This window comes from Lissotriton helveticus, chromosome 6, assembly GCF_964261635.1.
Source record: "Lissotriton helveticus chromosome 6, aLisHel1.1, whole genome shotgun sequence".
NCBI classification, from domain to species: Eukaryota; Metazoa; Chordata; class Amphibia; order Caudata; family Salamandridae; genus Lissotriton; species Lissotriton helveticus.
In genome coordinates, this window is record NC_136067.1 from 116,003,710 (window position 1) to 116,029,995 (window position 26,286).

The following is a 26,286-nucleotide window of genomic DNA, read 5'->3' on the forward strand; positions in this document are numbered from 1 at the left end:
GGGATGAAGGTCCGTCGCCGACATCTGACGTGCACAAGAAGTACACGTCTTAAAGCCGCACACTGTTTCTCAACACAAAGTGTGAAAAGAAGGCCTGAAAACAGGCATGGGCAGCGATCCGGATCCGCGTTGCACGTGGAAAAGAGGAAAAACTGATGCAGGCGCACCGGGGTGGGACTTATGTGACCTCGCTGACATCATGTACGTGGACAACGTCAGGGCGGAGTCACATGGTGCCGTCCCCCCCAGCGCACAGGGATGCTGTGGCAAAAATTTTCCTGATCCAGTCTGACGCCTGGAGATAACTCTTTGTTAAGGAATCTGCGGCTAGTAGTCTCTATCAGATATTAAGATCAGGTTCAAATCCCACTGCCGCATGACAAACAGCTTTGGGGGAAACATGCAAATAATCTGACAAAACACATTACGACAAGTGAGAGGCGGTTGATCAGGCAAAAGTAAAAAGACCAAAAGGGCCAACAAATGACCTTTAACTGTTCCCACTGCAAATCCTTACAGGCCGAATGATAAAATAAACAATACGCAGCAGAAAGTTTGGCCTGCATGGATCAAGATGACAAGCCCTACGCCAAGCCATAAACTTCTCCCTGTGCATGGCATAGATGGACTTCTTTGACAGGTTCCTTACTCCAAGAATGACACCACCCACTTTGGTCCAGCTGCTACTGCTCGATCTTCACACATAGAGATAGAAGTTGTGGGGATTCAGGAGTAGGGCTCTCTCTGGTGCTGAGAAAGGGGGTCCTCCTGAATGGGTATCCAGATCAGAGTCGTTCTGGGTATTACACTGTCCTGAAGAAGTCCTCGACTACTGAGAAGACTAGGACGCAGTCTCCCCCAATTTTCACCACAACTCTAGGCAGAAGAGCAATATGAAGTTTTGACACTGCATATATTAATTGGTAAATAATCTATCCTGGGTAATTCTAATTCTAGTCAGGACAACCCTGAAATGTCCTATGCCACCTCGGGAAGCCATTCGTTGTTCACCAGCTGATGCTTGATTAATTCATCTGCACTGGTATTAAGAAACTTCGGCTAGGTGGCTGGACAGCAGGATGATGTTTTTCTGGTGCAGTTACCTCCAGAGGTATGGGGCATGCTGACACAGGATGCAGGACACCACTAAGCCCTACTTGGTGGTTGCATTGTCCATGAGGACCTGCACCAGCCTTCCTTGATGGATGACCAAGAGGCTTTCAGTACCACACTGACTCCCAGAGCTCCAGAATCCTGATGTGTAGCCTGCTCTCTGATGAAGACCAGAAGCCTCAGAGCTCCACCTACCTGACCTCCCCCCCTCAACCCAGCACTGATGCATCTGTTACAACTGTGAACATATCTCCTAGAGACAGGATCCTTGGAAACTCTAATGGGCAGAACTGCTGAAATTGTGCTTTCTCAGAATTGACTAATAGATCCAGCCAAGGTTCTCCCCATTCGTGGAAGAGACCTTGCCCTACCTCCGTGAGCAACTGTTACTAGTGACCCTAGGGAAAAATGACAGAGCTTGTCCGCCCTGGCATTCAAAGATGCCCCCAGAAGGTTCACCACCAGTAAAATTTCCCGATGGTCCAGCCATTTCTAGAGGGGCAGGGCCTCCTGGCACAGGTTCCAAGATACCACCTCACCCTGTTTGTTGCAATACTACTTGGCACAGGTGTTGTCTATAAGTGCTAGTACCAGCCTCCCCTTGATGGATGGAAATAAGGCTTTCAACACCTAAGAAGATTGTCCTCCACTCTAGAAGGTTGATATGGAGCCGGGACTCAGTCGGAGACCAGAGGCCTTTGATATCCATTTACCCAAGGTTGCCGCTCCAACCCAGAAGGGATGCATCAGTCACCACTGTCAGCTCGGGGTAAGGTAGGGAGAAGGGTCTGTTGCCAACACAATTGCAGTCCAGTAAGAACTACACTGCAGATCCCTTACAGTCTCCTCTGAAATCAGGACATGGCGGAGAGGTCCCTACGAAGTTGGGTCAATATAGACTTCCGATTCCACTGCAGAGCTGGCATAAGCCACCTTGTGTGCTTGGCCAGCAGGCTACAGGGGACCATTAGTTCTAAAAACATCAGTCTCAACTTCACTGAAATCCAGGACTAGAGCTGAAAGACTGGGACCATACACTAAATGTCATGGCTTCTTTCCCAGGGGAAAGACCCGAAACTGTACTGTGTCCCGAATGGCATCGAAGAAACGGAGTGTCTGAGGAGTCAGGTGTGACTTTGGCATTTTGATAGTGAACCTCAAAGATGGCAGGAGTTTTGCAGTAGTCTGGAGGTAGTCGGTGAGAGCCTCAGGCGAGTCCACCTTTAACAGCCAGTCATTGAGGTAGGGAAAGACTGGCACCCCTGACCTCCAAAAGTGGGATGCCAGCACTGCCATCACTTCTGTGAACCCATGAGGGGTGCTAGTAAGACCAAAGGGGAGCACAGCAAACTGGAAATGCTCCTGTCCCACCATGATTCACAGGTAGCACTGATGAACCGCAGGTAGCACTGATGGAGCAGCAGGATAGCTGTATGGAAAGAAGGGGTCCTGCAGGTTCAACACCACCATCCAGTCACTAGTGTCAGGGGCAGAAAAGACTTGGGACAGGGTGCGCAATCTGAATGACTCCTTCCAAGGAAGGCGTTGAGGGGGTGCAGGTCTAAAATAAGACTAAGATTATCATCCTTCCTGGATACCAGAAAGTAGCTAGAACAACAACCACATTCTACATCTGGTGATGACACTCTCTCAGCAGCCCCTCTGGCCAAAAGAGACTTGTCCTTCCTGCTGTAGAATGGACCAATGTTCCTCAGATGGCAGAGGGAAGACTTGAACCATCAAATCCCAAAGAGTGTGGGAACAGCGACCCGGCAGACAACTGGCATTAACTTGACCTGAGGACTAAAATTGTGGTGAAAAACACCATCTTCCCATATGTCTCCTATCTTTTGGACTCTCTATCTGGAAGCAAGGTCCTACATGTGTTTGGGTTTGTCGGACTGGTAGATGCCTCCACCATTAAGCTCTCGGGTGAAGGGTGCTGGGACAAAAATGCAGTGTCGTCTGGTGAAAGGCAGTGGCATCTCTTAATTTGGTGACTTACTGGGAGGTGGAAGGTTTGGACCAGGCCCCTAGGAGTGAATGCCTCAAAAGGAGCAGGGTCTCATTGGTGGTTTGCCCAGGCTGGAGGACTTCAGTCAGGACACTTTTGGCCTCTAAGGCAGGAAGCTGGAGTTCTAGAACTTCGGTCACCCTACGCATGATCACTGCATTGGAAGTCCTCTCCTCAATGGTAGGGCTGGGGGTATTAGAACATCAGAATCAGGTAAGTTGTTAAAACCACTGGTCTCTGAGGTCATCATACCAATTCTCCCCATGGAACTGTTGACCGATTTTGTCACTGAATAATCGTTCTCAGAATCAGTTGCACACAAGGAATGTAGTGTATGGGATCTTCCATGTGGCTCTGAAACGTTAAGCAATGCAGGTTGCAGTTCGATGGAAACAACAGCGACCTCAGGTAGACTCAAAGCTCAAAGAGCATAATGGGCACTTCTTACGCCAGCATCGATGGAGTCTGCATTGCAGTCGATGCTATGTTAGCCGGAGGCAGACTCGAGATCAGAGCCAGGGGAGGCCAAGTGGTGTTTTCGGAGGGTCCAACTGGCGCTGAAAGTGAACCAGCAGGCAGTATTTCAAATAGAGGGCCTCTTGGTTCTGGAAAATTTGTAGCAATGCTTCCTTGAAGGCTGCTATTTGTAGCCAGGTCGACAACAGTCTGGGGAATTCAGAGGCCTGCAACTAAGTGCAGGACAAGATATCAGTCAGAAGATGCTGGGAGCCAAAAACTCTTTGAATAATGCCTTGCAATTTCTCGTCACACTTTGAGCGGTGGGGTGGAGTCAAGTCCCACATGGCTTTCTTGCTTATGAAGCAACTTCGACTTAACTGAAGACTTTAAATGGGAATTCGGACTTTGCATTGGACACCAGTCGTGACTTCTAGGACCAGGACAACAACGTTTTGCCTCCCTGACTTCCCTCAGAAGCATGAGGGCATACTTACCACACAACTTTAAGTTGTGACAGTAGTTCAGCCACCAAAAGCACACATCTTGTGGGTTGGTGACCGATTTCTGCTTTCTGCAGTCATGTATGGTTTGAATCTAGTCGGTGAGACATCTTCCCTGGCACGCTGTTTGAGAAAGGTTTGATGTAACCAAAAAGAGATTGACAATTTGAGAGCAGGGCTTCATGTCCAAGATTGAGGAAAGAAAGGAACAGACATCAGCGAAGAAGGGTGGTGCTTATATGCGGCCTCACCATGTCCTTTACAGTACTGTACAAAATCACCAGAGCATGGTGCCACCTCGCGGTGAGCAGGAGCACTCCTGAATAGTTCCCTGAATCCAGTCTCGGAATTTTCTAAAGGTGAGGAGTCTGCAATTAGAATCATCCATCAGAATTATAAATATAGGCCTGTTTATATACCTTAATTGTGAAAACAGAAATGTTACATACCATCGCCTTCAGCACTAACAACACTGGTGTCTGTCCCCTTCTTGGATACAGAGCAAGCAACTGAAAAACAAGAAGATTATCATTTGTACACAAAGACTGAACTACCTTAAAACACAAAACGCACATGGACAGAATTAACAGGCTAAAAGACATTAATCAGACAACAGAAAACTTTTAGAGGTTAACATTTTTTTGCCCTGCATGACTCGATTACTTAAATTGCATATTCCTCAGCATGTCGTCATTTCATGTTATGAAAAAGTAGGGTCAATTTAAGATAAATTATTTTTATTAGTATAATGCCCCGTGAATGGCAAGCACCAAAGATCAACAATATCGAATTAAATACGAAAATCTCAGAAGGGAATCTCAATGTGAAATTCAGCTTCTCCTGTAAAGAAAAAGCGGGAAGAGAGGTGAGGGAATGGTAAAGGAGAAACACAAATTGCTAAAAATCAGTGATATCAAGAGGTTTTTGGATGTTCATAGATCATGGTTAACAGCAAATATACTGTTTATATAATTAAACTGCAGCATCTGCATTCCCACGTTGATCCTTAGTCACCAGAATCAACGCTGCATTGAGTTTAGAAACAACTCTATCACCACCACTAAAGTGAAAACCGTCACATCACCACTGAGTCTCCCATATCTTAGCTGCGTTCTTTAGGGCTCTATCTACTCTAACAATCAGAAAACCCTTGATTCGCTGCACCTGTTGTCTGCAAAGCTGCATAAACCTACTTAAGTTCAGAAATAGGAGAATTAACACCCCAACGAGTCTGTGGGACTTGGTCAGCACCAGTTGTCCATCTGACACACCAGCCTGCACAGCTATTTAGGCTCCTTGTACTTTGATTTGATCTTTCTTTGAACTTTTGGTTAGCAGCCTGCCATCCCGACATATCACAACCAAGAATATGGGACAATAAACCCAAACAACCCAATTGTTCACACTACGGATCACTTCAGGAAGAGATAAAACTATCAACATATTTAGAAACTCTCTACATCCTTATGTTGGTGACTTATGCTGCGTCATCCACATATTATAAAGAGATCACCGACTTTAAATTCACGCTTTGATTTACTGTCAGCTGCCAATCCTAAAATGGAGTATTTCAACTTTGACACCTTATTCGCGAACCCACAGCGGAACACTGCACTGCTCAACCCCGTGTTTATGGCTGTGTGTAAGAAACTGGCTTTATATATACTGCACCAAAGTGAGGTACAGTGTGTATAGAGTCCAAGGGTCTCCAGAGGTTTGGCAGAGGCTAAAGTTGGATAGAACCTTACTCTCTAAAGTGGTAGCTTGGTCGAGCAGTAAGGCAGTATCCGCGGACAGTGTAAAGCATTTGATGTACACACTCAAGCTTGGTCGAGCAGTAAGGCAGTATCAGCGGACAGTGTAAAGCATTTGATGTACACACTCAGGCAGCAAATGGTCTCACACACTCAAGAACTGAACTCTAGGCCAATTGTTTTGTATAAAAAAATATACGGTTTTATTTCTAGAACCAAGCAAGCCTGGTGCAGGTGAGCATACAAATACTTTTCAGAAGTAAATTACTTGTATGAACACAGTTTAAAATAGCAGTGTAACTTGTACTGGTTTTGATTACAGTTTTAAGAAAGCAGTTTGCAACACATTGCAGGTATAGTACATTCAAATGAATGGGCTTTTAAGTAAAATGCAGTTAATTACTTTTCAGATTACTTTTACTAACACAGGACTGGATCCTAGATTTAGCCCTGGGACATTTCCTGAAAACAGGTGAGTAAAGGCATTTTGGTTAAAGGTCCGATTTTTAAAGAATATTATTGCATTTCAAAAGTTGCCACTTAGAAACTTTTTCACATAGAATCACCAATATTACTCTACGAGAGGAAATTCACTTAGCAGGTAAGTTAGGTTATCAATACTTTTTCTTACTCAGTGCTGGATCCTGGATTCAGCACTGGGAAGTTTCCTGAAAACAGTTGAGAAAATGTGTTTTGGTTATTCGACTGATTTTGAAGGAATATTTATAGTTTTCAAAAGTCGACACAGAAACTTTTTGGGAGAAAAAGTGTCAATGTTATCCTGTGAGGAAAAATTAGTTATTGGTTTCGAGGTAAGTAATCGGTCTTTTGAGTTAGGGTTCTGGGGTTAGACTCAGGGGTCTTCCAGGGTCAGTGATGCACTGTTGTTGCACCCTTAGCGGCACTCGGGTGGCCAGGTGCAGAGTGTTGAGACCGAATGTTATCTAAAGAGGATAGGGGGGCTTTGGTTGGTGGCGGCTGGCAAGAATGCCACAGGGTTGTGGGAGCAAAGCTCCTAGGGTTAAGCTCAGGGCAAGTTGTGGACCAAGATAGCACCAAAGGGGCACCCTTAGCGGCACTAGGGCAGCCGGGTGCAGGGTGCTGTTTTGAGGTCGGGTGCCCTGTTGATTTCAATGGAGACTCTCCGGAACAAAAACACTGCAGGCTCGGTGACTAGGATCTTCCAGGAGTGACTACCACTTCAAGGGGTAAGTTGGGATTTAGAGGGATGTTAGGCACCGCTGGGTTGGGCCCACAAGGCCGTGGGGCGTCTGGTGCAGGGGTGCCTTTGGATGTCGGATTTTCTTACCCGCTCTGGTCGCGGTAGAGGGGGTCCTCTGGACTGAGGCTGCAGGCGTAGTCAGGAGGCTTGAGGCAGGTCAGGGGTTGCCGGATCTCGGGTCAGGATCACCAGGGTGTGGTAAATAAATAAATAATACCTCTCTTTTTGACTAGACATATATCATAACAGATAGCTCAATAAATAAGAGTCAAGATTCGAGGTAGTAGGAGTTTTGCAGGTTTAATACAGCATAAGGACAGGAACAGGACAACCTGCATAGGAATAGGATGACAGGGCCCAGCAGCTGCTGGGGCTGGATCTGGGATGAGCGCGCTGACTTTTAATAACAATACATGAGCATATATACATAACGCAAACACATAGCATTACATTGCAGTAGGCGTAGCAGTGGGTGGAGCAGAAGGCGTGACGCGTAGCAGTCGCGAAAGATAAGGGCGAAAAGAGGTGTAACAGGGCGTATACATAGACATGTGATGCAAACGTAACAGAATATGTCATGAATGGGGCGGAAACCATGGAGGGGGCTACCTAAGGAGCCGGGACCTCTAACCTGATGGTGCGCGCAAACTAGCAATGACGTATCACTAGGAGAAGCTGGGGGCTATGAACTCTGTGCTAGGAGCAGAGACTGAAGTCTGGAGAGTCAGGGCGACATGTACCTAAACAGTATCTAGTATCTGATGTTTAGAGAACATGTTGATATAAACTAGAAGTTAGGAGGGGAAAGGCTAACTTGATTCTAAGACTGGACCATGCATTATTCTACATGTAGTGCGTGATGAAGAATATTAAATGACCATTAAATACAGTATTTCTCTAACGTGGAGACGTGAAGGCTAGACAATGACGGAAACTATTGATGCAGTTCAGTAGCTTAGGAATGCAGAGAAGGAGGACTGAACTGATAACTGGAATCATAACATATTCTTGGCAGACTCAGAGACTGAGCCAGGCTGGGCCGGGCACTGCGAGGCAGGAAGTAAGTGAAGGGTCGAGGATACAGGTGGGGGCTGTATCGCTCCTCAGCGAGGCTTCAGGAGACAGGAGCTGAATCTGGTGTCCAGGCCCTTTTGAGGCCTAGAAACGGGGACTTTACAATGGAATAACGTGCACACTGAGAAACGTGGCAACGTAGCTTTACATAGGCCTGATATTCGTAGTATTTACGAGAACTGGAAACTGGCATACTAGAGGTGGACACAACTGTAATTGCGTCATTAATCGGACATGGGGAATACATATGCATATTTAATCATGCACACATAACATATGATGGATGACACGTAGGGACACAGAACATGGCAAAATTTACTTTTCCACATTCCCTCCTTGTCACTACGTTTCCATCAGGAAACATCAATTTTCATGATACCGTCTATCATTTCATACAGTATCATTTGCTCGTCTCGAATTATCCTGGAACGGGATTTAGAACGGGGCTTGGGACTAGGAATACAAGAGGTAGCACAAATGCCGCAAATCGCAGGGCCACATTGTATACAGAGGCAGCAGCTAAATATGATCGCTACTGCAATACCTAGAAAGGACAATATTTTCCATCCCCATGCGGAGATTATATTCCAGAACCAACCGGACCATGTCCAGGTGCCTGGATCTTGGTGTATCAGATGGGCAATTTTATGGAGTCTGGTTATAGCTGAATAAACAGACGGCGCGTTATTTGGAATGAAAATGCAGCAACTAGATCCGATGACTCTACAGGCCCCGCCCCTATCGGCCAGTATGACGTCAAGGACGAGACGATTCTGTAAAACGACAAATCTCATAGCAGATTGCTCTTCGGTTAAGTTACCTAGAGCAGAGGCAGTCTCATTTACTACAGCTTCAAGGGTTCTGGTTAACCTACGGATTAGCTTACTATTCTGGATAGGTCCTATAAAGAAGAAGAAACCTCTATTGAAATCTGTATACTGTTCTAGAGCAGTTTCAGTATAATCGACAATTGGGGACTCCCTTCTATGTCTAACGTGTACTAGATGTGTGTTTCTATGATAATCAGGTGGGGCTAGGAAAACTGGTGGCAGTAGGAAGGCAATGTAACAGGTTCCCTCCCAATCGAGGGGCAGACGGACATATGCGGTTTGACCACAAATAAAATAAGAATGACGTGAAGCTTTAAAAATAGATTTCCCACTGTCACTATACTTGACAATAGTAGTACATTCACTGTGTCCTACATGTACGGAACCATAATTTCGGACACATAATTCGCCTTTGACTGGTAGTACTGAAATAGCAGGTAAGTCTGGAGTAGTATCAGACTGAACATTCAGGACCATGAAATTCGAAGAATAATTTCCTAAATTATACACTTCATTTTCTAGATCTAACCCGGTTCTGTGGGGGAGGACCTTGCTTGTCTGGAAAACATGTATTGTTAAGAAAAGACATATCTGTTGAGGATGACGTTAACGTGGACCATGCTCCACACGAACCATTATGTGAGAATGGATAAGGAAAAAGTGGCAGAACTCCCTTCGGTATCTGAAAAGGGGGGAGTCGACCACACACCCAACAATTAGTGGCATTGCTGGTCTGGTGTGAGTAATGTAACATGCGGATAAATGAGTTATTTCGCATGGCGAGGCGGTAAGAGAGTTCATGAGGAGGCAGATCACTAAACGTGTGCTCTACTGTAGCATTAGCAGACTTATTTACATGAAGGACTGGGAGATACAAGAAAAATGCATAACTGGTGCAGGAAATCATAATGCTGAGAAATAATATGAAACATAGAAAAACGATACATCGGATTGAGTTTTGACTAACTCTCTCACAATGGGGGTCTATTTTATACATGTCAGAAACAGTCTAACCGTTTCACCTAGGGGAGGACTTAGACAATCAAACTGGCTGACTTATTTTACTAGACCGGAGTTTTAGCTTGTACTCCTGTTGCGGAGTTTTCTCTAACAGGGGAGGGGTTGTAGCAATGTCTTTTGCGGGACAGTCCTTGAGAACAATATTTTGGCAATCCTTCAAATCCTGGGAAATGTTCTTTAAGACGGGTTTCAGTCCATTAAAAAGTTTAACATGAGAAAGGTGCACCCAGCCTTTGCGTCCTTCCAACTTCACGGCTGTACGGGTGGTGAGGAGGACCTGTCGGGGCTCTTTCCAACGAGGCTCCAGCGGACTTGATCTGTCAAAGTTGCGGACCATCACCATGGATCCTGGAACGATTTCATGCGGTGCCACCTCGGTATTGTCTGGAAATGCGGCAGCAACCTGTGAACGACATGAGTTGAGGGCAGACATCAAGGAAGCTAGGTAATCTGTCAGCATATTACTTGAAACATCGGTAATACTTCGGGGTCTAGGAGTACCCCACATGTTAGGGGGGCGGCCGAATACGACCTCATACGGGGACAGACCTGATCTGGAATGTGCGACCATGCGCATATAAAATAAAGCGACTGGCAGAGCTACTAGCCAGTCCACACCTTTTTCTTTACACACTTTTGCAATACGGATTTTCAGGGTCTGGTTATGTCTCTCTACGAGACCGGCTGCTTCAGGATGGCGTACACAATGAAACTTCCACTGGTACCCTAATAAAAGGGAAACATGCTTCATGAGTTCAGATGAGAATGGCTGGCCGTTGTCAGAATATACGACTCTAGGGAGTCCATAACGGGGGAAAAACTCACGAACCAACTGCTTGGCAGTGGTCGCGGCTGTGTAATCTGGGACTGGATATGCTTCTGTCCACCTGGACAAAGCGCATACAACTACAAGGACATACTTGAAACCTCGACATCGCTCCATCTGAATATAATCCATCTGGAGGACTTCAAAAGGGTGGTCAGGGGGCTGGAATCCACCTTGTTCCACCGGGACACTTTTACCTGGATTAAACTGACAACATATCATACAGGTACGGACTTTCTGCTTGGCTGCAGCTCGTAAATGCTTGTTGAACCAAATGTTCTGGATACTGTCTAACATAGCTTTTTCCCCTAAATGTGCTGGACTATGTGCGGTATTAATAATGACTTGAACCATAGAGTCGGGGAGAAACCATGTGGCTCTACCCTTCGTTAACCATCCTTGATCTGTCTGGACCCCTCCTTGTTCGGACCATTTCTTGATTTCTTCGGGAGTAGCATGTAACTGGATATCTATGACATCTTGTGTAGGGTCCTTAACTGTCATACATATAATCGGATCTGGAGTGTGTGTCATGTTAACTGGAATGTCTGTAGTCTGTGCTGTAAGCTTGGCTGTGCGATCTGCTAGATCATTACCTTGGGAAATGGTGTCTGTAACTTTCGTATGTGCTTTGCACTTCATAATAGCGATAGATGTCGGTAAGTGTATGGCATCTAACAGAGCTTGAATAAGGAGACCATGCTGAATCTTGGTTCCATGAGAAGTCATGAAACCTCTCTCCTGCCAGAGCACTCCGAAGTCGTGTACGACTCCAAATGCGTAACGTGAATCTGTGTAAACATTAACTTTCAAGTTCTTGGCGTGTATACAGGCTTGTGTCAGAGCAACTAGCTCTGCTGCTTGAGCGGACAGGGTGTCAATACGGTGTGTTTCAATAACTTCAGTGTCAGTAGTCACTGCATACGCGGCGACTAGTTCTCCTGTACTAGTTCTCATACATGAACCATCCACATAAAGTGTCAGGTCGGGATCTAATAACGGAATATCTGTCAGATCTTGTCTTGGCTTTGTCGTAATGTTAACTACTTCCACGCAATCATGTGTGGCAGAATTCGAAGTAACTGATGGTAACAGTGTAGCAGGATTTAAAATGTTGCAGCGTCTGATTTCTATGTGTGGCTGGAACAGTGTCAATTCATAACCTGTTAAACGTGCAATTGTCAAGTGCTGAGTTTGTGTTCGGTTTAAAAGAACTTCCACGGAATGTGGAACTTGTACTGTCAAGGAGTGTCCTAAGACTATGGAATCACTTTGTCTGATAGCTAGGGCTGTGGCTGCAACTGACTTGAGGCACGCAGGCAGAGCCTGGGCTACAGGATCTAATGTGCTCGAAAAATAAGCACAGGGCTTGTATTGTCCTGCCTGATCTTGTGTGAGAACAGATAATGCTGTACCTTCACGTTCAGTAACGAAAAGTGTAAAAGGCTTACTGTAGTTCGGTGTCGCTAGAACTGGAGCTTGGCATAGGGCTTTCTTTAACTCATTGAAACTAAGTGTATGTTCAGATGTCCAAGGGAGGACAGTCGATACGGCTGCCTCCTGTGTCGTTAACTGTATCAGTGGTTTGGCTAGAAATGCATACTGAGGAATCCATTGTCTGCAGTAAGAAGTAAGGCCGATAAAAGCACGTACCTCCTTCGGGGTCTTGGGCTGAGGAAGACTCGCTATTAACTGGATACGGTCTGGTGTCAACTGCCTACCCCTCTTGGACAGTAAGTGTCCTAAGTAGACCACTTGCTGGACACAGAATTGAAGCTTAGAAGGGGACACCTTGTGTCCCATCTCGGCTAGGAAATACAAAACTGTCAGGGATGCTTGCTCGCAAGCACGTTCAGAACGGGCTGTGATCAGTAGATCATCGACATACTGGAGCAGGGCAGTGTCAGTTGGCATGTGAATGTTGTCTAGTTGTCTCTTGAGTGCTTGACTGTAAATACTAGGACTTTCTGTGAAACCTTGAGGAGCTCGTGTAAACATATAGCTCCTTCCATTTAAACAAAATCCGAAAAGGAACTGGCTGTCTGGATGAATAGGAACACTGAAAAATACGTTCTTGAGGTCTATGACAGTGAAGAACGTAGCTTCGGAATCAATGGCTGTCAATAGGGAAGAGATGTCTGGGACAACTGGGTACTGAGGAATAATACATTTATTAAGCTCTCGTAGGTCAATCACTAATCGATATACTGGGGGTGCATTTGGATCAGTACGTTTCATGACTGGAATGATCGGAGAATTACATACGTTGGAGTCAGTTTCTACAATCACTCCTTGAGCCATGAGCTCGTCAATAATTTTGGATAAGGCTGCTACAGCCTCAGGTGGCAATCTGTACTGTCTGATTCGTGGTAACACTACACCTGGCTTGAGAGTCACACGATAGGGTGTGATTTGCATGTAACCTACATCAGTTGGACCTTGCGCCCATAAGTGCTGTGGAACATTAGACAGTCTTGAATCAAAATCTCGTAATACATAGTGACCCTTGAAGTCACGTAGGAACAATCGTATTCCCTCTGGGGAACAGCATATAACTGCACCTAACTCTTTCAGTGTTTTAATGCCTAATAGATTTTCTAGACATGACTTAGTAAGTAACAGATCAGTAGTGCGGGACAATGGACCTACTTCTAGAGTAACTGGCTTTGAAATCTCATTTATGATAGGTTTTCCTGAAAATCCAAGGGAAACATTTCTTGAGCCTGAGAGCGGAGCCCCTGGAACTTCGGCGTGACTAATTGTGGTCCTACTTGCCCCTGTATCAATCAAAACCTTTCTGTCTTTCCCTAATACTTGACTGTGAACATAGGGACCTTCTTGATCTACAGGTATCTCGATGAGAGGCAAGCCTACCTCCCTCTCTAGGCTGTTTCATGAATACTGCTGGTACTCTGGATACTCAGACTGTGCATACTGGTACATCTGCGATGTAACATGCTGTGTTGCAGCAATAGGCTGCGGTGCTGGAACTGTCTGTGGTGCATTCTGTGACTGAGGAGTCTGTGAAACTTGTTCTTGTCTAGGCGGACGTGGTCTTTCTTTAGTCTTACCAGTAGCTATGTTGTGTTTCAGAACTGTACACTCATTTATAAAATGACCTGGCTGTTTACAATAATTGCAATTCCCTTTAACGGGAGCTGCAGGATGACTGGCTTGATTCGGACCCCTCTTCTGACTGTCTTGAGGGACAGATTGTGCAACTAGTACTTTCATTTTCGTGTCTTTCATACGTTTTCTCTCGTGTTCTTGTTCTTCTCTGATTCTATTCTGGTGGTATTGGAGCATCTGCAACATCTGGGACGGGGTATTAGCTTGCCAGGTACTTTCGACTTTCAAAACTCGATTTTTAATTTGTGGGCTTGAATTCTCGACTAATTTAGTAACAAAAAGGTGAGGGTATGACTCACTACTTGTCTTGAGGCCACTGTTGATACTGAAACATTTTTCAAATCTAGAATAAAAATCACTAATATCCTCGTCTTGCTTTTGTTTACAGGCTGAGATTGCATCCCAGTCTTCTTTTCTAGTTGTCAATAATCTAGGTAAAACTTGTATTAATAATTCTGGTAATTCTTTACATTTATCTCCAAGACCGGTACCTGGTACTCGTGCCTTGTCTTCAGCTTCTAGAACTGCCCAATCGATCTTTTTCTCTCCCACCTCCCATTCTTTTTCCTTGAGCTTTTCATACACCCCTGCGGGCAGCAGAACCTTTAACATTTTAATTATATCTGGGTACGTGTATTCTCCCATACGGAGCATGTCTTTTAATTCTCTATGGAACCCTGCTGGATCTTTGTCATGACAGGGAATTAATTTCTTCATCTCGAGGAGTTCCATCTTTGTTATTGGAGTGTAAACAAACACTCGTTCTAGTTCGCCACCCGTTCCTTTAACTGGGTGGACTTCTCGTAACGGATTCTGTCTCTCCATGTAAAATGGTTTACTTTCTGGAGGTGAGACATGAACAAAATGCGGGTTCAAAAACGTTCTATATTTGTGACGCTGTTCTAGAATGACACTAATTAAATCGGTACATAAACCTTTCCATCTATACTGGAGTAACTCGTTCAGGACATCATGTAACGGACCTGGATCAGAGTGTTGACCCTCATACAATGTAATGAGGTGCTGGATCATATACATACCCACCAGTCGTTGCTCGGCTGGGGGCATTTTCAGAAACATTTGTGCCACTATTTCGTCTGGAAAAGTGGTAGAATCAGTAATCCATCGGACTGCTGATCGGGCTAGTTCTTGTTCATGCATGGTACTTAACTCACTGTAACCGATTCGTGATTTCAGAATGTGATCGGTAGCTTGAAACACTTGTTCTAGTGAACCTTGTTCTGGTGCTGGAGAATGAAAAATAGACTTGTGTTCTAGGCGTAAATGGCGATCTGGAAATCTAGGTTTTCCTACATACGCTATTCTGGCGGGATTCTCGTCCTCTACCTCTTCAGTATCAGAGTTACTTTCTTTCTCGCTTACTTGTGCTGCTTTACGTTGTTCGTGTATCTTTATTATTTCTCTACGGATTTTCTTGTACATACTCTCCACAGCACCGACGGTCTTGTGCTTACCCTCGGCTATATTATCACTCCACCTTGTCAGGATTTTCATTTCGGCTGGATCTTTAGACGGGTAATCTTGTTCTCTTATTAGACAATTGATCAGAAACTTTAATATCATGAGCTGGATCTCGGCTTTCCTTTGAGACATGGCCTCGCTAATACTTTCTGGATCATCCCCTGTACGGATGAAACGATATATTCTGTCTAGATCTTCTTTCATATTCGGTAAGGTGACTAGATACTCGGCCACCTTTCTTACGCGGAATGAATATAAAACCATATTATCCTCGCCTGGAACTGGATCATAACCGCAATCGGCAAGGGTTTTTCTTATTTCTGCTACAGTCTGATGTCTGGGCGTACGCTGTGACGCTTGTGCATGTAATTCGGCTAACGTTAAACGCTTGTGTGGCGGCGGGGTTTGAGGAGTACCTCCCCCTGCGGCCCCTAAACTAGAATCGTCTACTGAGGCTCTTCGTCCTGGCAGAGTGGGAAATGGAAATGCAGGCTGGACTTGTATGGCGGGCTGGACCGGGGGTACCGTAACAGGTACTCCGGTGTCTGGAGGAGCGGGAAGTGCCTGATTTACAGGGACTGGCGGAGCGCGAACAGGATTTGCATATTCTGGGACTGTGTCGTCCAAATAGGACGAAATAAAAATATCAGCTGCGGTCGGTTTGTGACGTAGCTTAGTCGGAACTAATGGTGGCGGGAAATTACTGGATGCCTCTGGGGTCGCTTTTGGCAAGCCCTCGGCAAGGAGAGGATACATACCCCTATTAAGGGCATGCCTCTGTCTGTCTGACTGTTCGGCTTTGACTTGTTCACCTATCTCGATTAATTCCCTTTCTTGGGCTCGTTCCAAGGATTCTCTACTTAATTCTGACTTTCTGATTTCTTTTTCGGTTCTCTTATGAGCTTCTTTACGCCATAACTCGATGGCATCTTTCTGTGATTGTCTGGCTTTCTTTTTCCATAATGCTTCTTCTACTCGCATGATGCACTCGGCATCCCATGTACCCGATACGGGCCATCTATACTCTTCTTCTAACTGTTTGGTATACTCTACCCATAAATCTAGATACAATATGGCGCTTATGCCATGCTTCTGATACATAAAATGACCTGGACTGTCCCTCGGCGGAACAGGAACTGCTTCTTCTAACAAACCCTTTCTAGTTTTTAGCTGACGTAATCTCGAAAAGAGAGACATTGTAAACTTGAATCGGAACACAATACAATACACGAGGAACAATAACAATTGGGAGAACAATTCAGGCATACCACGACATTGGAAATACATTGAACAACATCATAACATAACAGTTCGGACAGAATATTACCTGGAATACTGAAAACAGAAACACAAGAATTTCTCGAGAACGGAACAGACTAGAGTTACTGGATGCACTGCTGAAACAGTACGGAACATACCGGTCCCATAAAGGGACGCATCAAGACCCGTATCCACCTAGGTGAACACTTCGTTTGTGAGTCTGTGTACCACCAACCCACGGACCAGAGTCAATTTAGATTGACCCTGTCTAGATACTCCCCAGTAATGGTACTCACCGGGCAGCAAGAACGGAAGGCCTCGGACTGGACTGGACTGCTACGACGACGGACGACGAACTTCGGACTTCAGTTACGGGTGGGCCTCCGGATACCTCGGACCTTGGACTCTCGGCTTGGGCTCTGGTCGGGACTCGCCGCGTTCCTCCACCGTCTCGTTTGGATGCTGGACCGCCTCCTCCGTCTCCTCCGTGGGCCTGAGGGATACTTGAAGCAGAAATATCTGCCGGTGCACAGAAGAGTTCCGTCACGACTGCAGAGGGTCAGGGGGTCGGCGTGGCTTCACCGACGCGTGGGGAAAGGGCAAGTCCCTATTCGGGCGCCATTATGTGGTAAATAAATAAATAATACCTCTCTTTTTGACTAGACATATATCATAACAGATAGCTCAATAAATAAGAGTCAAGATTCGAGGTAGTAGGAGTTTTGCAGGTTTAATACAGCATAAGGACAGGAACAGGACAACCTGCATAGGAATAGGATGACAGGGCCCAGCAGCTGCTGGGGCTGGATCTGGGATGAGCGCGCTGACTTTTAATAACAATACATGAGCATATATACATAACGCAAACACATAGCATTACATTGCAGTAGGCGTAGCAGTGGGTGGAGCAGAAGGCGTGACGCGTAGCAGTCGCGAAAGATAAGGGCGAAAAGAGGTGTAACAGGGCGTATACATAGACATGTGATGCAAACGTAACAGAATATGTCATGAATGGGGCGGAAACCATGGAGGGGGCTACCTAAGGAGCCGGGACCTCTAACCTGATGGTGCGCGCAAACTAGCAATGACGTATCACTAGGAGAAGCTGGGGGCTATGAACTCTGTGCTAGGAGCAGAGACTGAAGTCTGGAGAGTCAGGGCGACATGTACCTAAACAGTATCTAGTATCTGATGTTTAGAGAACATGTTGATATAAACTAGAAGTTAGGAGGGGAAAGGCTAACTTGATTCTAAGACTGGACCATGCATTATTCTACATGTAGTGCGTGATGAAGAATATTAAATGACCATTAAATACAGTATTTCTCTAACGTGGAGACGTGAAGGCTAGACAATGACGGAAACTATTGATGCAGTTCAGTAGCTTAGGAATGCAGAGAAGGAGGACTGAACTGATAACTGGAATCATAACATATTCTTGGCAGACTCAGAGACTGAGCCAGGCTGGGCCGGGCACTGCGAGGCAGGAAGTAAGTGAAGGGTCGAGGATACAGGTGGGGGCTGTATCGCTCCTCAGCGAGGCTTCAGGAGACAGGAGCTGAATCTGGTGTCCAGGCCCTTTTGAGGCCTAGAAACGGGGACTTTACAATGGAATAACGTGCACACTGAGAAACGTGGCAACGTAGCTTTACATAGGCCTGATATTCGTAGTATTTACGAGAACTGGAAACTGGCATACTAGAGGTGGACACAACTGTAATTGCGTCATTAATCGGACATGGGGAATACATATGCATATTTAATCATGCACACATAACATATGATGGATGACACGTAGGGACACAGAACATGGCAAAATTTACTTTTCCACAAGGGGACCTCCTCGTGGTGTTTGTTCACTCAGACACGGGCCAGGCTCGACGGGTGCAGAGTGTGCTGGATTCGCGGTTTCTGGCTGGCACCAGAAGCTGTAGTTTGAACACGTCCGGTGTTCACAGGAGAAACATCTTGGAAAGTGAATGCAGGCAGGTCCTCCGGTTTTTAAGGTTGCTGGCCGCTAGACACGCCGGTGTTTCACAGAAGGTTCAAGCGGAGACAGGCCTGTCAGTCAGTGTGCGTCGTCCTCTTGTTAACTCTGGACAGCTTCTCGTCCTTTTCTTGTGGTAGCTGGATCTAAAGAAGGAAGGTTCAGGGTGCCCCTAAATACTACATTTAGGGGCGTTATAGGTAAGTAGAGGGCAGGGACCAATAGATCCCTTCCCTGGGGTGAGTGCACCCCCTAGTCGGCCACTCTCCAGTGGGAGGGGGCAGGAGCCTGTCACTGGGTGGGTGGGTGGGTCCCCCCATCTTCAAGATGGCGGGGACTTGAGGTTATGCTTCACCTTGCCTTCCCCATCTTAGGGGTGAAGTTGGCCACACCCCTCTTCCTCACTTGTTTTTCCAGCTGGTTCTCACGCCCAAAGTGGGGGGTAGAACCAGTGGGGACCAGTTGCTGAGTACAGCAAGTGGTCTGGAGAGGCTCACAAAGGCAGTATGCCTTTGAAGCTTCTACTTCGTGAACCCTGCCCATCCTGGGGGAGGAGGCTAGGCACCTCGTCCCAGGATGTGCATTGTTTCAGGCCCCCGGGAGCAGCAAGCTCTCGACCCAGGGGTCCAGAAAAATGTCTGCCGGTGGCAGCCTCGGCAGCCACTCAGTCAGGTCACTGGGAGTTGGTCGAGTATCAGGGGGCATCTCTAAGATGCCCTCTGTCGTGCATTTTACAAAAAATTCCACACTGGCATCAGTGTGGGTTTAATGTGCTGAGAGAATTGATACCAACCTTCTCACTCTTCAGTTTAGCCATTATGGTGCTGTGGCGTTCGTAATTACAAACTCCCAGCACCATATACTCTTAATGGCAGCACTGCACTTACAGTGCCCAGGAACAGACCTGGGTACTGTAAGGGTACAGGTCTCATGCAGTTTTACCCTCACCACTGGCATAGGGCACCCAGCTAGAGGGGTGACTGATGTATGCAGGGCAGTGTTTTGTGGGCTTGGCACACAGGGACTCTTCACTTTGTTTTGCACTAAGACACACAGCCTGCCAAGGCAGTGTGTGAGTGTCAGGGTACAGAGCCTCTAAGGGTGGCTCAATAAGTGCTGCAGCCCTTAGAGGTCTTACCAGGTCACAGTGCCCTGGGTACCTGTGGTACCACTTACCAGGGGCTGACCTGTGACCAGATTACCAATTGGGTTAGTTTTTGGGGGAAGAACACAGGCCCTGGGATCCTGATTGGCAGGGACCCAGGGCACACCAAGGAAAAGTGTATCAGTAGTCTGGCAAAAAGTGCGGGGGTTACTGCAATAGAAACCCACTTTCCTACACAGTGGAGGTAAGAGAGCGCAAGGCATCTCCGGCAAATCCCTCCACGCAAGTCCTCAAACATCGAGGTCACAACACCTGGGCGGCGAAATCGTCTTAATTTTCAATCGTGCTGCAACCCGGTTCCCAACAGCTCAGTGTCAGCTCTGCCCCCAGCCTGCCAGGCCCACCGTCAGCAGTAAGCAGCATGCACGACGAGATGTGGATGCGAGGCGTGGAAGCAGTGTTGAGCTGGAGGGAGACGGAGATAGTCAGACCAGACTCAGATGCAGTTTGTCTCGCTCAGTGTGCTCCCCCGCCTCACCAATTGAGGCACCAGTCATCATCTTTACTGGAGGATAATGCAAATAAAGCGTCTTCCCCAGAGACAGCCCAACCTGCATACAGTTAACATTAAGCAGTAGAGGGCTCGCCTTTCCCCAGCGGCCCACCCCAGAAGTGTCAACTGTGCCCACAGCGCACCAGCGCTTTCAATATTTCCAGTATTTCCATCAACTAATACAACTCCCTGAAAACTACAAGAGACAGCTCTCAGCAGCCTTTAGAACATTAGAACTGCAGAATGTGAGTTCACTCAGTTTTACCAGATATTCACAACCAGGGAAGGCATTAACAGCACAAAAGATCTTGCTGCAACAAGAGCAGTTACTAAAACAACCCCGCTCTCAGTGATGAACCAGAAAGAAAAGATCTTGCTGTAGTAAGCTCAGCCCCTAAGACAACTCCTTTTCAACCTTTGTCTTTTTTTCTTTACTCTTTGAGCATTTTCAATCTTTCATAAAGACAATTTGGACCTCGTACGTCAAGAAGAGTTATTATTATTACTGAGAAACTTGTATTGCGCGCAGCTAGCCCCAAGGGTTTCCTGGCGCAAGGCAGGGTAGAAGAGGGTACAGAGGTAACAATAGCAAAGTTTAAAAACGCCAGGTTTTTAGTTCTTTACGAAAAGCTAAGAGAGAAACGGAGTCTTTCAAGGCCACAGGCAGAGCATTCCATAGTGTTGGCCCTAAAAAGGAGAAGGATCGAACTTTCATGGGCGCCAGTCGGATTTTTGATATTGTGAATCGAATCTGACACGAATCTCAAGGGGAGAAAAGGATAGAAGGGAGGAACTAAGTCACAGAGGTATTTAGGAGCACATCCAGTTTTAATTCTGAACATATAGCAGAGGGCTTTGAACTTAATACGGTTAGAAACGGTCAGCCACTGAAGCTCATGGAGAATGCTGAAAACAGAGGATCCTTCGGAAGGCGTTAGAGGAGTCTGGCCGCAGCATTTTGCAAGACTTGCAATCTTTGGATAGTGGCTTTATCAGCACCCAGGTATAAAACATTGCTATAATCTAGGCGAGATACAACAAGAGCTTTCATCACCGACCTCCGAGCTGAAAAAGGGATCAGTCATAAGATCTTTTTTTAGCCATTTAAGAATAGCAAAGCAGGTGGATGACACCTTAGCCACTTGTTTCATGGATAAAGCCTCACCCAGGATGACACCCAGATTTTTAACACGGTTAGAAAGGGCAGGAGGGGCGCCCAGTTCAGCAGACCAATGCTGTGGCCCCCCAAAAATCATGTCTTTTACCTAAAATCATGATTTTGGTTATGGCCCCGTTCAGGTTGAACAAATTGTGTTTCATCCAGTAAGAGATTTTCCTTCACAGGTGAAAGGGGGAATAGGAGCTGGGTGTCGTCTGCATAAGAGAAAAGAGACAACCCAGCATCTTCAGCCACCTACGCTAGAGGATGAATGTAAATGTTGAACAATGAAGGGCTCAATAGTGAGCCCTGAGAAACACCACAGGGGGAAACGTGGGAATTAGACCTGGCTGAGGGGGAGGAGACCTGGAAGGTTCGGTCCTTGAGAAAGGAGAGGAACTACTTCAGGGCAACTCCCTCAAGACCCAGTGTCCGCAGTTCCCTCAAGAGAATCTAGTGGAGCATTGTGTCATATGCAGCACTGAGATCTAAAGGGATTAGAGCCACAGTGTCACCCTCGTCCAAACGTTGCCTTAAAGTCTGTCACCCCAGAAGGGTGGATTCATTGGAAAAACCCGCCCTGAACCCGGACTGAGAAGGATGCAGAAAATTCTGGGTCACAACGAAGGATGACAGTTTGGTATTAACATGCTTTTCCAAAACTTTGGAGAAGATGGGAAGCAGACAAATAGAAAGGAAATACGAGAGGTTAGAAGAGTTGAGAAAAGCTTTCTTTAGAAGGGGAAAGACTATAGCGTGGTTCCATCCTTGGGGGGACTATCCCTTCCTTCAAAGAGGTGTTAAGGAGATCCATTAACAAGGATAGTAGTTAATAGCACAATGCTAGTTTGTGATGTTATTTCTTTTAATAATTTTCATCTTGATAGATTCCCAATATGGTTCTAACTTTCTAATTTTTGTACCCAGGAAATACTGTGTTTGATGTTTCATGTAACGATTGTAAGTAATTGATCATTAGTAAATTCACTTGTTCATGTTCATGGCTACCAAGCCCAAGTTTAAAGCAATTAACTTTACTCCATTCTGCCCATAGCAGATTTTGAAGAGTAAAAGAGGCATCTGCAGTAGAAATGTCTCCCCATAATGTTGCAGGAAACTCTTGTTTGCCCTCCTACCTATCCATTAGATAAGGATGCAGTCCTCAAAGTAAGAAAGTCTTGTTTCCCCTCTTGGCTTTCCCTTTGTCATCTTTTAGTACCACCGAGGGAAGAACAATCTTCAACCACATTTTGGGTGAATCATTCTCAGGAGCATTGTGTTAGACAATGCACACAGCAAGTCTCCACTGACTCATCGGGCCCCGTTACAGCCTTATCTCCGCAAGTCAGTCATATCATAAATCGCCCAGGTTACCACTCGCCTGCATGGGGTCATCGGATACATCTTGTGTAACAACTCTCTCTTTTGCCACTTGGCGGGTGAGGGAGGGGGGACTGTGATTTCTGCTGTGGCATACCACCCCACATCCAGGAAGGTTGACATTTGGCTGCAACAAGGAATATGCTACTTACCAGTATGCATCTGTTCTTGGCATGTAGGACTGCTGACATTCATATCTGTGCATAGATCGCCGCCTAGTGTTGGGTCCAGATGATTGCACGTTGTTGTCCTGGAAGAGTCTTCGAAGTATCACGAGATAGGTGGCTCCTCCCCTGGACTACAGTGCGCATGGGCATCCTCAGATTGTTTTTCGCCATTGTGGCAGAGATGGAGTATGGTACAGTAAGAGATGTCCATGCAAGAAAGTAGGGAAGTAATAATGAATGCTACAGCTGCGACAGGCACCGGGGAGGAGGGTGGGCGATATGAATGTCAGCAGCCCTACATGCCAAGAACAGATGCATACTGGTCAGTAGCATATTCCGTTCGAGGCATGTGGGCTGCTGAATTCATATCTGTGCATAGAATGTATAGCAGTCTCTCCCTTAGCGGTGGCTACCTGTGGCAGCCGCAGCAGTCTGAAAAAGAGTTTTTAGAACAGCCTGTCCTACAGCTGCCAGCTGTTTGGAATGTACATCTACACAATAGTGTTTTGTGAAAGTATGTATGGTAGACCATGTGGCTGCTTTACATATTTCCTCTAGAGGAATGTTTCCCAGGAAAGCCATGGATGCCCCTAGTTTGCGTGTAGAATGCGCTCTTGGGGGAACTGTTAAAGTGCGTTTTGCTTTTAGATAACATATTTGGATGCACTTAACTATCCCCCAGATTTTGAAATGGGGTTGCCTTTGTGTTGTGGTGAGAAGGCAACAAACAACTGTTTAGTCTTTCGAAAATCCTTAGTTCTGTCAATGTAGTATAGAGGTGCTCTCTTGACATCTAGTGTGTGTAGAGCCCTTTCAGGTACTGACTGTGGATTTGGAAAGAACACTGGCAGTTCTATTGTCTGATTGATATGAAAATGGGATACCACCTTGGGCATGAACTTAGGGTTTGTTCAAAGAACTACCATATTTGCATGTATTTGGATGAATGGCTCTTGAATAGTTAGGGCTTGTAGCTCACTAACTCTTCTAAGTGAAGTAATTGCCATTAGAAATGCCACCTTCCATGTTAAAAATTGTAATTCACATGAATGCAAGGGTTTAAATGGTGGTCCCATTAGTCTGGTTAAAACGGTGTTTAGGTTCCAGACAGGTGAAGGTGGGTGTTTTGGGGGGATTATTCTCGAGTCCCTCCATGAATGCCTTAATTGCAGGAACTCTGAATAGCGAAAGATGCTGTCTGTTCTGAATATAAGCTGCAATGGCAGGTAAGTGTATTCTTATAGATGAATAAGCTAGATTGCAACGATGTAGGTGCAAAAGATAGCATATGATATTTTGCGTGGAAGCATCTAGTGGGTTTATGTCATTGTTATTGCAGTAAATGACAAAACGCTTCCACTTTGCAGCGTAACAAGCTCTGGTTGTAGGTTTTCTTGCCTCCTTGATAATGTTCATACAGTCACGAGGTAAGTTTAGGTACCCAAACTCTAAGACTTCAGGAGCCAGATTGCAAGATTCAGTTGTTGCGGATCTGGGTGCTGTATGTCTCCATGGCTCCGAGTGAGTAGAGTGGGTGTTAGCCGCAGTCTTTGATGAGGCACCACGGAAAGTTCTAGGAACGTCGTGTATCATGGTTGTCTCGCCCATGTTGGAGCAACCAGGATTAGTGTTCGTGAATGCTGGCGTAGTTTGCGTGCCACTAGCGGTATTAATGGTGCTGGGGGAAAAGCGTACGCAAATCTGCCTGACCAGTTCATCCATATCGCATTGCCCTGCGACTGCGGATGTGGAAACCTGGCGGCAAAGTACTGGCATTTTGCGTTTTCCCTTGTGGCGAACAGGTCTATCTCTGGTTGTCCCCACTGTTATGTATGGTTGGAGCACTGTGGGATGAATCTCCCACTCGTGCAGCTGTTGGCTGTGTCTGCTGAGCAGATCCGCTACTTGGTTGTCTTTGCCTGGGAGGTGTTCCGCCATGAGAAAAATGTTTCTTTGCATGGCCCACTTCCACATGCTTTGCGCTGTATGAAGTACATTGCTGTCATGTTGTCCGTCCGGATCAACACAGCTTTGTTGCATAAATGTACTTTGAACGATTTTATTGACAGAAAAATTGCCATAATTTCCAGCAAGTTGATGTGCATTTTCTTTTGTTGCGCTGTCCATAGGCCCTGCACTGTGTACTGAAGGACATGGGCTCCCCATCCTATCAGAGATGAGTCTGTCGTCAACACTATTTGTGGTACAGGCTCTTGGAACAGTCGTCCCTTGCAAAGGTTTTGTGGATTCCACCAATGCAGAGAGTTGTATGCACGACTGGTCACCAACACTAGGTCTTTCAATTGTCCTTGAGCCTGGTTCCACTGCCGTGCTAAGCACTCTTGTAGCGGACGCATGTGTAGTCTGGCGTGAGGGACTATGAAGATGCACAAAGCCATCATGCCTATGAGTTGCATAAACACTCGGGCAGAGAGCGAGTGTTAGGGCTTGAACTATTGGATTATTAGCTGCATACTGTTTATTCTTGCAGCGTTTGGGTATGCTTTTGCCGTTAGAGTATTTATTGTTGCTCCCAGGTACTGCTGTACATGGGATGGCTGAAGAAATGCGTTACTTACCTGTAACTGCAGTTATCCAGTATTAGTGTCTTTCATAGATTCACATGCCTGAATCATTCCCCGTCGTCGAGACGGGAGCCTCCGGTATATAAAAAAGTAATGTCCTAGAGACATACATAGAAAAGAATAGGCCTAAGGATCCCACCTTAGTGTCCTATCCACGTCCTTATGTAAAAAGGACCAAAACAGAGTAGGCCCAAGGGTCCCACCCTAGTGGCCTACCTGTGTCCTTTTGTAAAAAGGACCAAAGTAAAGAAACCAACCAATCAGCTACCACCTCCTTCTAGAACCTTCCTGTCAGGAGCCCAGGTCTCTCAGATTTTCGTACGCACCAAGCTAGGTAGGCGTAAACTTGTTAGAGAGATAGGTGAGTCCTTCCAGGGGAGGCGGGAGGGTGCATGTGAATCTATGAAAGACACTAATACTGGATAACTGCAGTTACAGGTAAGTAACGCATTTCTTATCCAGTATTTGGGTGTCTTTCATAGATTCACATGCCTGAATCAGAGTAGCAAGCAATATATTATGCACATTTTTGATGGAACATCATATATGAGTATGTAGATAATACATATCACGCGACTGCAAACCACCAAAATGCATAGACATGTAAATATTAGTAAAGGAATGTGCATACCAGTAAAGGATGGAGGGATGTCGGAAGGCTCACCTT

At 46.0% G+C, this 26,286-nt stretch overlaps 1 protein-coding gene across 4 annotated transcripts in view; it reads right to left on the reverse strand.

Moving 5' to 3' along the window:
* The window catches only part of LOC144762309 (exportin-5-like), a 949,573-nt gene that overhangs the window by 321,943 nt on the left and 601,344 nt on the right, over nt 1–26,286 (reverse strand). For all 4 annotated transcript variants that reach the window (XM_078647462.1, XM_078647460.1, XM_078647463.1 and 1 more), the window contains exon 27: nt 4,536–4,595. In XM_078647462.1, the coding sequence (XP_078503588.1) occupies nt 4,536–4,595 (60 nt within the window). The remainder of the gene's footprint in view (nt 1–4,535; nt 4,596–26,286) is intronic.